Source organism: Narcine bancroftii, chromosome 13, assembly GCF_036971445.1.
Source record: "Narcine bancroftii isolate sNarBan1 chromosome 13, sNarBan1.hap1, whole genome shotgun sequence".
NCBI classification, from domain to species: Eukaryota; Metazoa; Chordata; class Chondrichthyes; order Torpediniformes; family Narcinidae; genus Narcine; species Narcine bancroftii.
Window position 1 is genome coordinate 70492438 of NC_091481.1, and position 18060 is coordinate 70510497.

The following is an 18060-nucleotide window of genomic DNA, read 5'->3' on the forward strand; positions in this document are numbered from 1 at the left end:
CTTGTCCTGAGAGAATAACAAACCCAATAATGTGCAAAGTAAGGGTCCTTAAATGAGTCCCTGATTGAGTTTGTTGTTGAGGAGTCTGATGGTGGAGGGGTAGCAGTTGTTCCTGAACTTGGTGGTATGAGTCCTGGGGCATCGATGCCTCTTTTCTGATGGTAGCAGTGAGAACAGAGTGTGTGCTGGTTGGTGTGGATCATTGATGATTGCTGCTGCTCTCCAACACCATTGTTCCCCGTAGATGTTCTCAATAGTGGGGAGGGTTTGCCTGTGATATCCTGGGCTGTGTCCACTCTCTTTTGCAGGGCTTTCCACTCAGGAGTATTGGTGCCCCCATACCAGACTGTGATGCAGCAGGTCAGCACACTTTTCTAACAAACGACTGTAGAAATTTGCCAGGGTTTCCGATGTCATACAAACTCCCGAGGAAGTAGATGCGCTGACGTCAACGAACTGATTTTATTTCTCCTCATGCTCACCTACACAATCAGGGCTATTTACAGCTGCCAATTACCAATAACATTAGCAGCAAGGAGCCCTAATAATGTTGTCCCAATATAATGAGGCTTAAAGATGGGAATATCCTCTCCCATGAAAATATATTTTCATCACCAAAAACTAGACAAGAAACACAAAAGATTCCTCAGAGGCCAAATATCTGGATGGTCAACACCAAACATTTGAAATTATCAATGCAAAGGAAATTCTCCTAAATAAAATTTAAGAGAAGTTGAGAGAATAAAGAACAATGTTGGCAAAAAAAGTTTATTGTTGATCATTAAAATGCATTAAAAAGCAGATGGCAAGCACGCTGCCAGACCGATTAATAGATTATAGTGGGTTTCTGGAGTTTATCTCATCATAAATAATGGCATGTATAAAGTAATAAATGGGTGGGCTGGATAAGAAGAGTGTAGAAGACACTGAACACACTTGCAAAGAAATGTGCATGGAAACTGGAAGCATGAGACGTGCTCAACAAACTGTCAGTGGAGACAGCTCATCTAAAATATGATCGAATGTACAGTTTCAGAGAATCAACGAGTCTGACAGCTCGATGAGATGGATATGGGTTTTATGGGATTTCAGACAATTGGAGGACCAAGAACGGAAACAAATCACCCGTGGAGATGTTTTAATTGATTTCTTCCATCAGCTCGCTGTTGGAACTGCACGAATATTTGAGGATTTAAGAAAAATTGGGAGCTTTGGAAATCAGCAGAATTGGACTGACTGGATTGTTCTGCAAAGTGATAGCAGAAGTCAATTGGCCAGACGAAAGTTAGCATCACAGTTTGTCCAGTTAGAATCAGGTTTATTGTCATGAACGTGTGTCACGAGATTTGTTGGCAGCGGTATTGTGCATTGCAAATGCAAAATTGGATAAATTACAATTCCTAAAGACAAGATTTTTTTTTAAATTGGTGCTGTCCAGAGTGAAGAGGGCATTGCCTGGGTGGCAAGGGTCCTTAAGGATAGAGGCTGCTTTCCCAAGGCACTGCCTCCTGTAGATGCCCTTAATGGAGTAAAGACTGATGCAAATGATCTTGACGGCCAAATTTACAATCCTCTGTTGCTTATTCCTCTCCTGCACATTCCAAAGAGAAATGCATCCAGCCTTACATAAACTCATGTTGCAAATTTTGAAATTTTAATACAATGGGTCAGGGTGAATAAGTAAATTAATGCCAAGTACAAAGCCAACCAGCCCAACACCAAAAGAAAACCATAATGGACAAGGACTCCCAGGTCACTTTGTATCTGGGTATTTTAAATTTTCTCCCCATGTAAACAATAGTCTGCTTATTTATTTTCTTCTACCAAAGTGCAAACACGTACACTTTCCGACATTAAATTTCCCATTCTCCTCATCTAAGTCCTTCTGCGGCCTCTGTGTTTCCTCAACACTACCTGCTCCTCTGCCTTATTTGTATCATCTGCAAACTTGGCCACAAAGCCACTCATTCCAGAATCCAAATCATTAATGTACAACATAATTAAAAAAAAAGCAGCCCCAACACAGTCCCCTGTGGAACACTACTAGCAACTGGCAGCCAATCAGAATATGATCCTTGTCTTCCAATTCTCTGCTTCCTGCCGATCAGCCAATGCTCTTCCCATGCTGGTATGTTTCCTGTTGAACCATGGGCTCTTGTTCAATAGCCTCGTGCGGCACCTTGTCAAACGCCTTTTGAAAATCCAAATACATGACATCCATTTCATCTCCCTTATCCAGCTGATAAGAGAACTGAGAACTATCTTGGTTATTATGGTTCAATTATGGTAGTGTAAGTTCTGCCCAGTTCTATTTTACAACCCTCCAGTTTTTATTGAGCAAACAGTACTTTATACAAGCTGAACTTTGCGCTCAGTCTCAAAGTTTTATCTTGGAGGGAAAGCTTTGACATGACAGCTCCCGTTTCTGTGTACTCTTAAAAGTTAATTATATTGGAGGAGGACAATTGGAGTGTGTTAACAACAGAGCCGAGAAATGAAGCGATTGCTTGGTTTCTGCTTTTGGACCGTGATTTCTATCCGAGGATATATACCCTCGAACCCCTACTCAAAGTGCACAGATCAATTGTTTACAATTAATGTGGTTCTATTGAATGACTCCTTCTCCCCTTGGACCTTGAATAATATAATTCCAGTTATCAAGCAGGAAATCAATGTTATTAATGAAAGCCTTCAAGAGCAAGGTAAGAGACCAGTACTGTTTTGTTTCTTCTGTATTTTGCTCTCGTCTCCCTGTTACAGAAAGGATTAGAGGACACCAGAGAAAGTGTAGAAAGGAAAAGATTTACAAGGATGAAATTAGTACTGAAAGATGGAATTGGGTACAGCTTCAGCAAAGAGTAAAGTGCTTGGAACCAGAGAAAAGGTCCTTAAAATGATGAAAAGATTTTATGGTGCACAACTGGATCTGTTTTCATTATCTTGGTAATATAGGCAATTATGAACATTAAACCATTACTACTAAATACAAATGGACATGAAAATAATCTTTATTTAGAATGCAGAACTCTTTAGCACATAGTGTATGTAGTTAATCCAAATATATTGATGCATTTAAGCAGGAGCTTATGAGCGAGAAAGAAACATTGATTGAATGAGATAATACGTGGGTTTTTGTATCAGATCTCAGGGTGCAGGTTATTATCAAGTTTAACTGTAGTTAATCATCAAACTTTTGCAGACAAATCTTCATAGTTTGCTATTTAGTGAAGCTTGCAATTTCAGGTAAGAGAGAAGCAAAGGACCTCCAGCATTAAAATAAATGATATGAAAATAGGTGGAGGAGCAGAATGTGCTGAGGAAACATGGAGGCTGCAGAAGGACTTAGATCTGTAAAATTGGCAGAGACACGGCATATGAAATACAATGGAAAGTATACAGTCATGCATCTTGGAAGAAGAAATAACAGGCAGAACTAAGTGGAGAGAAAATTGAAAATACCCAGATGCAAAGGGACCTTGGAGTCCTCTTGCAGGGTTGCATGAAGGTAAACTTGCGTGTTTAATAGAACATAGACTGTTACAGTACAGTATAGGCCCTTCTGCCCACGATGTTGTGCCAAACTATTTATACCTACCAAAATAAAAACTAAATCCTTCCTATCTTATAACCCTCTATTTTTCTTTCATCCATGTACCTATCCAAGAGATTCCAAAATGTCCCTATTGTTCCATCCTCCACTACCATTCCTGGCTATGCATTCCAAGCACCCGCAAACTCTCTGTGTAAAAGAAACCTACCTCTGATGTCTCCCCCAAACTTTGTACAGATGTCCTTTGGTGTTTGCAGCTCCCACCCTGAGAAAAATGTGCTGGCTGTCTACTTATCTATGCCTCTGTAATCTTGGAGACTCTATTAAGTCACTTCCCATTAATTTTTGCTCCAAATAGAGGTAAATCTGTGGAATTTGTTGCCACTAGTGGTTGTTGAGGCCAAGTATTTGGATGTATTTATGGCAGAGATAGATCAGTTCTTGATTAGCCAGTGTTATGGGAAGAAGGCCGGGCAGTGGGGCTGGGGGGAAAATGGATCAGCTCATGATTAAATGGCGGGGCTGACTCGATGAGCTGAATAGCCTATTTCTGCTCCTATGTCTTGTGGTCTTAAATGAGGTCAATTAAATTCAGCCAACTAGACCAGTAGTGTTTATGTGTATAATAAGGGAGAGAGAAAAAAGCTGCAGGTTTTTCATAATGGACCTTGGGGTACAGCATTCTCAGGGTGTGGGGTTTGGTGAGTGGCTGGGCTTTGATAAGGAAGGGCTGAGTCATATTCTCAACTAAGAGGACAGTGTGGTTTTGGCACCAAACAGGTGGATGAATATTTTTACTTTTTATAATTCATATGTTCTAAGGGGCTAACCACTACACTAGCCATGCCACCCTTCTGAAGAGGTAGGGTAAACATCTAGAGGTCGACAGGCATATTGCTCCAACAACATTGGTAGTAAGTAGGATGAAGTTCTGCAACAACAGCATATAGAAAGCTTAAAGAGCAGAACCTCTGAGGGTGTTATCTCAGTCTTGAGAATCACGTGCTAGTGAGTAGAGGATAAATGAAGCAACTCACAAAATGCTGGAGAAATGCAGCAGGTCAGGCAGGAAAACAATAGACAATCAACATTTTGGCCTGTAATCCTTCATTCAGAATAGCAAAAAAAGGCAAAAGACTGGATAAAAGGATAGGAGGAAGGGAAGGTGCATGTGCTGACGGGTGGTAGGTGAAGACAGGTGAGTGTGGGAAGAAGTAGGAAAGTAAACTAAGAAGCTAGGAGGTGATAGGAGGAGAAAGATATAGATGCACCCTGAGAGAAGGACAAGTAGATCATGAACTGAAGAGAAGGAGTGGGGAATGAGAGGAAGGAAGATGTGGACGACAGGCAGGCAGAGAGGATCAGGGAGAGGAAAGAGAAGGAAAAGGTCTAGAGGATTCAGGAAAAGCAAAGGGAGAAGTTACCAGAAATTGAAGGTCAATGTTGATGCCATCTGGTTGGAGACCTCGAAGGTGGAACATAAGATGATGTTCCTTTAATTTGTGAGTGTCAGATGAATGTGTGGATAATTATCATGTATGCCTCTCTTGTGGTGAAGATTGCTCATATTGTCTTTAACCATGCCATCTGTCACTATCTGATGAAACTCTCATAATCAGAATTTATCATCATGAACTTGTCACAAAGTTCGTTGTTTTGCGGCAGTTTTACAGTGCAAACATTTATATAGCTACATTACAAAATAAATAAAAATAGTGCAAGGAAAAGAAAAAAGAGAAAGTGAGGTAGTGCCTATAGATCATTGTTCATTCAGGAATCTGATGGCAGAGGAGAAGAAGCTGTCCTTGTGCTGCTGGGTGCTCGTCTTCAGGCTCCTGTATCTTTGTAGCAGAGTGAAGAGGGCATGACCCGGGTGGTGGGGGTCCTTGATGATAGAGGCTGCTTTCTTAGACACCACCTCTTGTAAATGTCCTTGATGGAATGAAGGCTGGTGCCCATGATGTTGCAGGCCGAGTTAACAACCCTTTGGAGTCTTTACTTGTCCTGACTGTAGGCACCTCCATTCCAGGCAGTAATGCAACCAGACAGAATCCTCTCCACAGTACACCACTCACTTTCTTAATCTCCCATTGGTTTGCAAACATTGCATCTGAGGAATAAGAAAAGTGGGCAGGTTTTTATTGATTTGCCAACCCCATAGGTCAACTCATCCAAAGGATTATACTTACAGCGTAAGTTTCCTGATTGTGTCAGAAGTTCGGACCTGGAGCTCGGGCTGCGAATGGTTTGGACTGGAGCTATTGTGGGAGCGCTGGAGATGAATCCATGGACATTCGGGGACTCTCTTTTGCTTCTCTTTCTCTGCAGAGATGCGCTTCAAGCAATTTCTGCCAATGGTACAAATTCCATGTAATATTGCACTGTCTTTATTCCATGACAATAAAAGAATCTTTAAGGCCAATCTCTTAAATTGCTCTGTGCTATCCACCCTAGGATCCTGCAGGGTCCATGAGTTCCCAGTAGAACTCTTGGCCATCTAGTTCTTCAGTCGGCAGATGACTCCTGCTGCTACCGATTCAGGAAAGACTGACAATGAGATGGTGCTTCTGATTTGCTGTGTGGTGAGAGATATAACCCAGGTCATGCCCTCTTCTCACTGCTACTATCAGGAAAGAGGTACAGGAGCCTGAAGATGAACTCCCATGGTACAAATACAGCTTCTTCCCCTCTGCCATCATGTTTCTGAACAGACAATGAACCATAGACACTGTCTCACTTTTTCTCTTCTTTTGCACTAATTTATTTATTTAAAAAATATAATGTACAGCATTTTTTCAACCTGTAATACTCCACAAAACAACAAATTTTGTAATACATGTTTACGACAATAAATTCTGATATTTATGAGGCACAGCAAAGGTACCTTCCCTATCTGCCCCCCCTCAACAATCTCCCTCTCCCAAGTTTTATACACCCCCAGTCTCCAGTTTCTGCCGAGCGCTCCCAGTATTCGGTCCCTTTGCACTACTCCCAGCCCACCTCCACCTACTCCATCATTCCCAGACCTATCTCTGGTCTCTCACTAGTCTTCTCTGACCCTGCCATTGTGACACAGAGAACATGGAGAATAGAGTTGTGATAGCAGAATCAGCATGTGAAAAAAAAAATGGCAGCACTGCTGGATCTGCTTTAATGGCAGTGCGACCTGTGGAGAGCAGGGAGTGGAGACCCAGAGATTCCATCCACCCATTCCAACTGTCATTGGCTCCCTACAGGCTTTAAATGAAACCAACAGTGCAGAGTCTGGGCCCAAATGGTCAGCAGCCATGAAGGGTTGCAGACTCTGGGGAAATAGCGCAGGTCACCAGAAAATAGGAACCCAACCCCAGAGGAGATGACCCACGGGATGGTGACCACAGTGGAGGACCAGCGAGGAACTCTGAGGTTGAAGAACACACAGGCAGTGTGCTGCTGGTGACTGTGATCAAAGGATTCACACCAGGCTGCAGACTAATGGAGACTGGTTAAAGGGGTACCAGGTTATCAGAATCAGGATGTGAGAGGGGCAGAGGGCGCTGAGGGCCTTCTGATTGTGTTGGAGGTTTGGATCTGAAACTCAGGTTGCCAATGGTTTGGACTGAAGTCTGGGTAGCTGTGGAGGCTGCGGGAACATTGGAGGTGAAGCCACAAACACTCAGTGACTCTGGGGGGACTCTCTTTTGCTTCTCTTTGACTGTAAGGGGCACTGGGCGATTTCTGCTGATGGAGAATATTTGTCTGCCTTACAGTAGACTAAAGGAAATTTAGTGTTGTATCACTTTTTCTGTTTTATTACATGACAATAAAAGAATCTTGAATGAAAATCGGGAAAATTAGTGGTATAGGTTTCAATCTGGAAACAGCAATGGTAAGGCAAGAACAATGAAAACAAGTGTAGCCAAAATTGAAAAAGAGGAAGAAAGTGTGCAAAGAGACAAAATAGGCAAAAATTTAGCAACGTTCCCTCATCCCTGTCTCCCTTCATCCAGACCCCCACAATCTCCCTTCCTATCAGAGAGCCTCTTTATGATCTCTCCCCTCCCCCACCTCCATCATCTCCCATCTTCCATTTCCTTCTTCACCACAAGAGATGCACAGTTGATGACTGATCTTTATCATCTGAAAAAGCGTGATCTCTTTAGGCTTCTGCAGAAGAATTGGACTTTGGGATGGAAAAGTCACCAATTTTAAAAACAGCTAAACGTCGTAAAAATGTAACTAACACTTATATTTTTGTTTCAGGCTTTAATGTCATTGTAAACGCATCATACGACGGCTTTGACACGTTATCCTTTTCGTCAAAAGGATGTTCCACAAGCACCTGTGGTGGGCTGGTGAAACTTCAGGATTTATTTGTAAGTATGGGGCAGACAAATATAGTGAGTTCTCTGGTGTGTTCCAGTGCCAGTGTCTTGCCAATCTATTCAGTAGACCCCAGAACATTACAGCAGTTATCAACAATCTAGTTACTACTTTTCCTGTTCCCAGCACCTCCACTCCCTGCCAGCAACCTTTCATCACAAACCCCAAATGCATAATAACCTACTACTTTGCATTTGCAGTTTATCCATGAGATGGAGCAGGGCAGGTGCAATTGGCTTTAGAGTTAGCACACAGCACAGTTCATTCCCTTCAGCCCATGATGTTGTGTCGACCTATAAATCCCTACCCCAAAATATTAAACCCTCCCTACCTCATAGCCCTCTGTTTTTCTTTAATCCCTGTGTCTGGCTCTATTGTTCCAGCCTCCTCCACCACCCCTGGCAATGCATTCCAGGCACCCACAACTCTCTGGGTAAAAGACTTACCCCTGATGTTTCCCCTAAAATTTCCTTTCTTCACTTTGTACACATGTCCTCTGGTGTTTGCTACTCCTGCCCTGGGAAAAAGGTGCTGGGTGTCTACCTTATCTATGCCTCCCGTAATCTTGTAGACCCCTATAAAGCTGACTCTCATCCTCTTCGCTCCAAAAAGAAAAGCAGTAGCTCTGCTAACTTGGAATAAACCACAATATAACTAATCACGATCTATTCTGCTAAATACTCTGCAAGCAGAAAGATTTGTGAATTTCGAGGTGCCATCTGGCTGGAGAGTGCCCAGATGAAAAATTAAGTGTTGCTCCTCCAATTTATAGATGGCCTTGGTTTGACAGTGTATGAGGCCTTGGACAGACATGTCAGCACAGGAATGAGGGGCAGAATCGAAATGATTGGCCACTTCTACTCTTAAGCATATAAACCAACTCTTTTGTTAAAATGAAGAATAGTAGCTCCAATAAAACCAGATTAAAAGGAATACAGAATAATTGCATCACATCTGGAGAGGAAGGTTGACGGCTGGTAAAGCTTGATCAGAAGCAATTGAACAGGAAAAGCTTCACCCACTTCACATTACATTGTGTAGAGCTCGTCGAAAGAACCAAAGACTTGTTGATCCAAACCAAGGCTTTTATTAGCAAAAGACACCAGTCCGGAATGATCCGACCTGGCTAGGGACACAACCCTTTAAGGCCCAGACAGTAGGCGTGGCTAAGCTCTCAGCCAATCGCTGTAAGCACAGTCATTACACTCTAGATACTGTAACTATATACATTGGTGATAGGTCTCTACTATCACACATTGAAATTGCAGGATAGAAGCAGTCCATTGTCTCTGCACACTACATAAACGCCTCTCTTCTCTTTTCATGTGGGACGCATAGTAGTGCGGTTATCAGAGCCACCGCATCACAGCATCAGAGGCCCGAGTTCAGTCCTGACCTCGGGTGCTATCAGTGTAGAGCTGACGTAGTCTCTCCATGACCATATGGGTGTCCCTGTACGCTCCACATCCCAAACAATATATGGTCAGAGGGTAATTTTCCATTGTAAATTGCCAGTGAGTGGTAGAATCTAGTTTTTGAGAATGTGGGGAGAATAGAAAATAGGGTCAATGAATGGTAAATGGATGGTTGATACTCACTGCAGATTTGGGGCCCGTTCTGTGCTGAATCTTTTGATGACCAAATTTGTGCAATTCTCTGTTCCTTTCTCCCTCTTATGTTTACTTTTAAAATTAGCTCATTAAAACCCATGGTATTCGGCACCTATAGGGAATTATAGATGCCAGATAAGTGAATTTTCTGGTTGCTTGAGGTTGTGTGATTGGTGAACTCAATGCCCCAATTTTAAACCCATATTTTTTACCTATTTATTTTCTGCAATTTTTTTTTTTGCTAGTTGCTTGAGGCTGCCGGTTGCATGAATTCTGGAAAGCAGGGATTTTTACTGTATTTGCTTCAACATCTAGAAAATACCGTATTGTAACTGTTCTGGGTAAAAAAAAAACAATATGCAAGATGATTCGCAAAATGTGAATATATGTTATATTACCTTGTTTAACAACATCTCAAAAATTGAAGTGACTGCACTGAAAAAGGAAACGTGAGAGTTTCCCCTATTGAGACCTGCTGCATTCTGATCTTCATTCTCTTTTCAATCCTGGATCTAGATGAATGAAAACTTGGGCTGTGCAGTCGTGGGTCTTACGTGTACCTATGCGACCTTTCAAATTGTCTCGTAAGTCACTGGCTCCTAATAGTACGAGTTGCTTCCAACAATGAAGTGAGGATGCGACCTAATATTAATTCACTTTTGAGTTTGAGGAGATAAAGTCTCAGTCTACATGTGTATGAGACAGGCAGTGTGATGTGCTTCAGTTTACTGATGTTCTTCAGTGTGTTATAGCTGGCAAATTCAATTTAAATTTGGTCATTCAGCACGGTAACAGACCCTTCCAGCCCATGAGACCATGCTGCCCAAATACCCCAATTAACCTAACCTGGTACATTCAAAACATACCGCAGGTTTGTAGGTCAATTGAATGTAATTGGGCAGCATGGGCCGAAAGGGCCTGTTACCATGCTACATGTCTAAATTTAAAATTTATAATTCAAAACACCCTAGTTTAGAAAGCCTGAACTTAATTTCCTCAAGGGAAAAGAAATCAACTGGGCCTCCCAATTAGGATTACTATCGGGGTTCTCTTTTAGAAACTGTTGACTTGTATGAGGCAGGGTTGATCTCAGTAAGTCCTCTGTGCTGATTCTCAAATGGTCACTTCGATGAGATATAGTGGGCTGGATCATGCCTAAGATGGAAAATCCTTAACAGCTTCAATAACATAGAACATTACAGCACAGTACAGACCCTTCGGCCCATGATATCTACCTAAAAAAGAAAATAAACCCTCCCTACCTCATAACCCTCTATTTTTCTTTCATCTATGTACCTGTCTAAGAGTCTCATAAATGCCCCTATTGTTCCAGCCTTCAATGCCACCCCTGGCAATGCATTCCAGGCTCCCACAATTCTCTCTGTAAAAAAAAAACACAAAATAAATTTCATATATATCACACATTTAACCCAGAAAGACATCCACAAGATTATTAGCCAACAAACTTTGACACTGGTGGTGCAAATATTCAGTCAGAGTTAGATTTTCAGGAGTTTATCTTCAGTGAAGGCATGGTTAGTGTAGCAGTCAGTGCAGCGCTGTTACACTGCCAGCGATCAGGACTGGAGTTTGAATCCCACACTGTCTGTAAGGAGATTGTATGTTCTCCCATTGTCTGTGTGGGTTTCCTCTTGGTGCTCAGGTTTCCTCCCACCCTCTAAAACTTACGGGGGTTGTAGGTCAATTAGGTGTAATTGGGTGGCATGGGCCAAAATGGCCTGTTACTGTGCTGTATGTATGTCTAAATTTAAATTTATGTCTAAATTTGAAGGGGGAGTGATGAAGAGACAGAAAAGCGTAGTAACAAAGTTTGAGTCTCTCAGGTCTGAACAGCTGATGGGGACGATGAATTCAGAAAAATTAGGTTAAAACAAGAAAGTGATTCCAAAATGTTAAACGATAATAAATTCAGTTTTATTTTGGTCAGGCTGGATACATTTTTAGAGATCCCCATGATCTCTGCAGGAAGCTTCGGGTTATCGTGCGACTTCAGCCCCAACCTGACCAGAATCTTGCCCACAGCTCGGAAAATCTCCACCTTTTTCATAAAATTCTGGGAAGATCAGAAGGCTGTGAAGAGATACAAGTGGGGCTCAACCTACATCTACAAAAAAAACGAAACCTCAGAATCCTGCTTTTGGTAGGTTTTTTTTTCAAACATATTTCTCCTCTGTATAAGTTCGCTGAATTTCTTGTTAAGCATACTGTTCTATTTTCATTAATTTTTGAATTGAGGGACTGCAAATTTGGTAACCACAAATGAAGGATTCAATTTTTGTGAGACATGAAATTTATCCCTTGCTAAAAGGCTTTCACCTCCACACAGTTAAATATAATGCACATATAATGTAACATGTTCAAGTTTGTTTATTATCATCTGATTGCACAATACAACCTGACGAAACAGAGTTTTCTGGTCTTTCGGTGCAAAACATGCAAGCACACATACGGACAAGCAATACATATGCAGGATAAATATACATACAGTAAAACTCCTGTTATCCAGAATTTAAGAAACCGGCATCCTCAAGCAACTGGCAAAAAAATAAATAGTTAAAAACTATGGAAGTTTAAAATTGGCATGCCTCGCAGTTAGTTCACCAATCCCACAACACGAACCTCAAGCAAACAGAAAATTTACTTATCCAGCATCCACCAATCTCTGTGTGTCACATGTGGATAGGGTTGTAAAGAAAGCTTTTGGCGTATTGGCCTTCATAAAGCAAAGTATTCAGTGTAAGAGTTGGGATGTTATAGTAGAGTTGTATAAGACATCGGTGAGGCCAATTTTGGAGTATTGTTTACAATTTTGGAAGCCTAACTACAGGAAGGATATCAATAAGATAGAGAGAGTGCAGAGAAGATTTACTAGAATGTTGCCTGGATTTCAGGTCTGAGTTACAGGGAAAGATTAAGCAGGTTAGGACTTTATTCCCTGAAGTGTAGAAGAATCAGGGGTGATTTGATAGAGTTATTAAAATTATAATTTGGATAGACAGTGTAAATGTAGATAGGCTTTTTCCACTGAGGGTAGGTGAGATTCAAACAAGAGAACATGGGTTAAGGGTGAAAGGGGAAATATAGATAGGAGAGGTATGGAGGGCGATGGGCTGAGTGCAGGTCAGTGGGACTAGACAAGAAGAAGTGATTTAGCACAAACTAAAGGAGCTGAGGTGGCCTGTTTCTATGCTGTAATTGTTCTATGCAGGATACCGGGGTCTTACTGTATAAAAAAATAAATAACTATATAGTAAAAATATGGACGCCAGAAATACTGATCACCTGAGAATTACCACAGATCTATGCCCGAGAATCCAGAAAACCTGAAAATCTGGACCAACCCAATCCAAGAACAGTCCAGAGTTTAGGAGTTTTACTATAGTTTAATAAATAGTCTCACTCGACCAAGGCCGGGGCCGCCGCCTCCTCTTTGCACTTGCCCGGATCGGGGCCGGGTAGGTCACGTCTCCAGAATGGAGGACCATCGCCTTCCCAAGATCGTGTTATATGGCGAGCTCTCCACTGGCCATCGTGTCAGAGGTGCACCAAAGAAGAGGTACAAGGAATGCCTAAAGAAATCTCTTGGTGCCTGCCCCATTGACCACCGCCAGTGGGCTGATCTCGCCTCAAACCATGCATCTTGGCGCCTCACAGTTCGGCGGGCAGCAACCTCCTTTGAAGAAGACCCCAGAGCCCACCTCACTGACAAAAGACAAAGGAGGAAAAACCCAACACCCAACCCCAACCAACCAATTTTCCCCTGCAACCGCTGCAACCGTGTCTGCCTGTCCCGCATCGGACTTGTCAGCCACAAACGAGCCTGCAGCTGACGTGGACATTTACCCCTCCATAAATTTTCGTCCGCGAAGCCAAGCCAAAGAAAGATAAATAGTAAAGTCTCACATGATGAGTGTGAGCTGCCCTGAAACTGTTCTGTGAGTAATGATGTTTGGTGGAATGGTTACTTTTCATAAAGTAACTTTTATCTTTGGTAAATCTTTGGATGGAGATAACTTGTGATGTGTGTGGAAATCCAATTTTTATTTAAATGTGTTTTCCACCCTTTAAAGAATTTTGTTCCTTTGATTTTAGGTACATGAATGCTTTGGAAGCTGGTTCGGCTGCATTCTCTTTGAGGTTAGATGTTAAGGAAATCATCCGAGACCCAGAAACATTTAGGAAAGTACTGAATAACCCAGAAAGAAAGAGTAATGGTGAGTCTTGTCTCTTTGCTTCAAGTGGTTTCATTTAACTAAAACATTTCATACCTCAAAAGTCCTTAGAAACTCTAGGTCTCACAGGCAGAAATGAAGCACATAACTCCATGTGCTTTTTTTCCGTCATCCAATACATTGGCTTTATTTCATCAAGGCCTTTATAACTTTACCAAATTAAAATAAACATTCCAGGACAAACAAAAGAAAATGAAGACTTACCAAGCCTAGCCTTTCATCATTCGAGATGCAATCATTTTCACTATCACTGTCAATCTCATGCATCGAGAGAATCAAAATTTATTATCGTGAAGACGTCGCAAAATTTGTTGTTTTGTGGCAGCATTGCAGTGCAAACATTTATATAAACCACATTTCAAAATAAATAAAATAGTGCAAGGAAAAGACAAAGTGAGGTAGTGTCTGTGGTTCATTGTTCATTCAGAAATCTGATGGCAGAGGGGAAGAAGCTGTCCTTGCGCCACTGAGTTTTCAGGCCTATGCAGTATCTATATTCTGATTACATCCAGCTGCTCAGCATGTCTCCCATCAGAATCAGGTTTATTGTCATGAACGTGTCACAAAATTTGTTGTTTTGTGGCGTCTCTCATGCAGCCAATGGATGAATGAATGGTTATCTCAACATACCCCTAGCTCCAATGTATCTTCTAGCTATGTTCCTCAATATCGCCTGTCTGTCTTCTCATGGCATGACTCAATTCCTCCTATCTTCCTTATCTCACTATTTATTCTGCCTCCTCCTGATCATATTTCTCAATTTCCATCTGAGAAAGAACGTTTTATCACCTACATTGAAATCTGGAGGGCGCCGTCTGAGAAGGTGGTGGAGACAGGTACTCTCACAACATTTAAGAAGCACCTGGACAAACTCATGAATTGCGATTGCATAATAGACAGTGAACCAAATGTGGGTAAATGTGATTAGCAGAGATCGATACTTGATGTAGACACAGTGGATGAAAAGGCGTCTACCTCTTTCCTTTATGACGCAATTAATCTACAACATTCTCCATGGGACACTGCTGTGACTGACCCCTGCCAATAATAATTCAAGATGAACCCGACCCATTGTCAGCTGAATGTTTGCAAAATCAAGTAGTTCTTTGGAACTCCTGTCTAAAAATGCACAAACTTCCCATGTATTCTACCCCTACCGTGTTGGCTTGGTTAGGCTGAACCTGAGGCAGTGATGGCCTCTTGCTCAGCTGAGCTTGGAATTCCTAAATGCAGTTCATCACCAAGAGTTTAAATCTCCCTATTTGCAATGGAGATCAAATTCTTATTGATTCTCTTGTTACTGCTGAGATGAACTTGTCCAATGCAACTTCATTGTTAAGAAAGCTCCATGTAACCTTGAACCCTCAATACCACTGGAACTCTGTCATCTGTGCAAGCTTCACACTCCCCTCCATTCACTGATCTCAATTGATTTTTCATTTCAACTTGCTAACACTATCAATTTCCATAATGCCTCATGGAGCTTGATCTTTCCTCCTCTGCTACTCATTCCATCTCCGACTCCTCCTGGTGTGATGTAATGACGTAGGTTGGAGGTGTGAAAATACCCCTCTCCCGGTAGAATTAATCAAAAAGCAACTTTTTACATTTTTTCTTAAACTTAAAATCTTTGGGATTTATTATGGCTATAAGGAAAGGAAAGATTCAAACGACTAAGAAAACAGTTGCTAAAGAGGTTAGTAAAGCTGAAGACGTTGGGCCTACCTTAATGATGGAGCAAGTCCAAGAAGGACTCGCATGGCGATAGTAAGGATCCATATGACTCCAGCGCCATCTCTCCAGGGAGGCAAGGAAGATGTCACTGGAGTCCAAAAGAAGACAATTGAACTACAGACGTCACAGGAACATGTGAGAGTTCGCACATGCACACAATAGAACAAGCGGTTTCCCTATGCAGAACAGCTGAACCGATTAAGTGGTGTTGCTAGCCGTTGATTCAATTAGATATTGAATCAGGACCATCTGGAAGTGATTCAGAGGGACAAAAGGATGAAGATGAAGATAAAGAGAAGGAAGAAAACACTTGTGAAGAATTGGAAGGAGCAGGAGCAGAAGATGAAAAAGATGAAGCCCAAGTGATTCAAGGGATTGAAGCTAGAACCCAAGGTGTGGAAGCCCGTGAACAAACTTTGATAATTATCAACCAAATGCAGTTCATGTGTAAACATCTGGATTTGCAATTTATATCTGTCAGAAGTGATGCTAAAGCACAATTTGAATATGTTAATCATTCTCCTTTTTGACCCATACCATTGAATTCACCCATTCTGTGGGCTCCTCCATTTTCTTTATGACCTCTGGTGCTATCAATTGGTCGAGTTCCTGCTTGAGCTTTTCTTTTAGTAGTGCTGCAACCACCTCGGAGCATGCAGTACTGGCTGTGCATCCTCTTTTAACTGTATCTTACAGGTGAATGGTAGAACTCCAAACCCCTTGAAAATATCGGGAAATTGATCCAGTATTTCCTCTACGCTGTTCTATGAATGGTCACTGTTAGTGTGATGCGCCCTCTTGACTAGGTTTAATTCTTCACACCCTTTGTCACCAACCAGTGTTGGGATTACTGTGAACCTGAGGTGATGCTCTTTAACTTTGACCTTGAGTTTACATGTACCTTTTGTGTCAATGCTCTGTTTATTGTATGCGTTGAGCAGTACAGGATTTGAGTAATGGGGACAACACCCGCTGTTGAGGAGAGCAGAAGAGACAACACTAAGGATAGTGATCACCAGTGCTGGACTAGCGAGAGGCTCTGCAGCTGAAGGACACACAAGCAGCAGGCTGTAGTTGATTTGCAGGCGACAGGAAGTTAAAAGAGCCACACCAGGCTGCGGGCTGCTGGAGATTGGCTCATGACCACCAGGTATCAGAATTGAGATTCAAGAGGATACTGAGGGCTCCTGAAGACTTCCTCAATATGTCGGAGGTTTGGATCTGGGCTCGGGTGGATGATGATTTGAATTGAGCTGCAGGAGCGCTGGAGAGGAATCCATGGACACTCAGTACTCTGGGGAGATTCTCTTTTGCTTCTCTTTTTCCGGCACGGACAATGCTAATGGTGAATCTTTGTCTGCCTCATGGCAGACCAAAGTCAATTTTGTGTAATAATTATATTTCTGTTTTATTACATGACAATAAATACTATCTGATCTAAACTATCTACCTTCCACTTCAAGAACAAACCTAAATCCCTACCTTTTTTCTCCACCTCCCAAAACTATTTCCCTTTTCTAATCCACATCCACTAACTCCAATTATAAAAGACCTTTCAAAGTTTTTATTTATGTAATTATTGTGCCAATTTAATGCCGTTTTCTTCTTTATTTCCATGCTTATTGTATGTGTCTGCAGTGTTTGTTAATTCAGTAAGTAGATTAATTTTTTTAGACAGTTTATTTGAGTAGTTATCTTATTTGGATTAACTTAAGCAATAACATTTTACAACCTGTTAACTCTGTTGACCTCGGACTCAGTTGCTTAGCTGCCTCACCCAGCATAATGCATAATGTTTAACCAGGATTTAATGTTCTCCTCTGTAAATGTTAGAGTGGATCTTTTTTTAATAATTTTTTATTTTTCGTACTGTGAACCATATCAACCAAAATATATACAAACGTTTCTCATTAAATATACACAGTGGCATTTTCTCCCTCTTTTTCCCCCCTACACTCCCTTTCCTCCCTTCCCACCCCCCTCCAAGACCAGTAAGTATTCAACGTATATAATACAATAAAACCATAAAACAATGTCTTCACACAATGAAAAATAAACAAGAAAAATGTGTCATCTGCTTTTACACTGAATCAAATCGTTTGTCTTCTTATCATTTTATGGGGTGGAGGTCCGAGGCAAGCCCTCCCTGTTATGTTCCATGTATGGTTCCCAAATTTGTTCAAATAATGTGATTTTATTTTTTAAATTATCTGTTATTTTTTTCCAATGGAATACATTTATTCATTTCCATTTTCGAAGTTGACATTATACTCGTTTTGCTACTGCTAAGGCTATCATAATGAATCTTTTTTGCACTTTATCCAATTTGAGGCCTACTTCATTACTTCTTAAGTTACTTAAAAGAAAGATCTCTGGATTTTTTGGAATGTTATTTTTTGTGATTTTATTTAATATCTGGTTTTCGTGCAGTTGGATAATCATGTTGAGGAACTTTGGGGGACATCCGATGCGCTCTAGTATTTGCCAAAGCCCTTTCCTGCTCACGGTGTCGAAGGCTTTGGTGAGGTCAACAAAGGTGATGTAGAGTCCT

The 18060-nt window shown here is 41.4% G+C and overlaps 1 protein-coding gene across 4 annotated transcripts in view; it reads left to right on the forward strand.

Moving 5' to 3' along the window:
• LOC138748676 (guanylyl cyclase C-like) overlaps positions 1–18060 on the forward strand; it is a 91905-nt gene that overhangs the window by 3920 nt on the left and 69925 nt on the right. For 3 of the 4 annotated variants that reach the window (XM_069909275.1, XM_069909273.1, XM_069909276.1), the window contains exons 2-5: positions 7793–7905; positions 10039–10106; positions 11471–11683; positions 13636–13757. In XM_069909275.1, the coding sequence (XP_069765376.1) occupies positions 7793–7905; positions 10039–10106; positions 11471–11683; positions 13636–13757 (516 nt within the window). Of the gene's footprint in view, positions 1–7792; positions 7906–10038; positions 10107–11470; positions 11684–13635; positions 13758–18060 lie in introns of those variants that run through there. The other variant, XM_069909277.1, reaches the window with a different exon arrangement.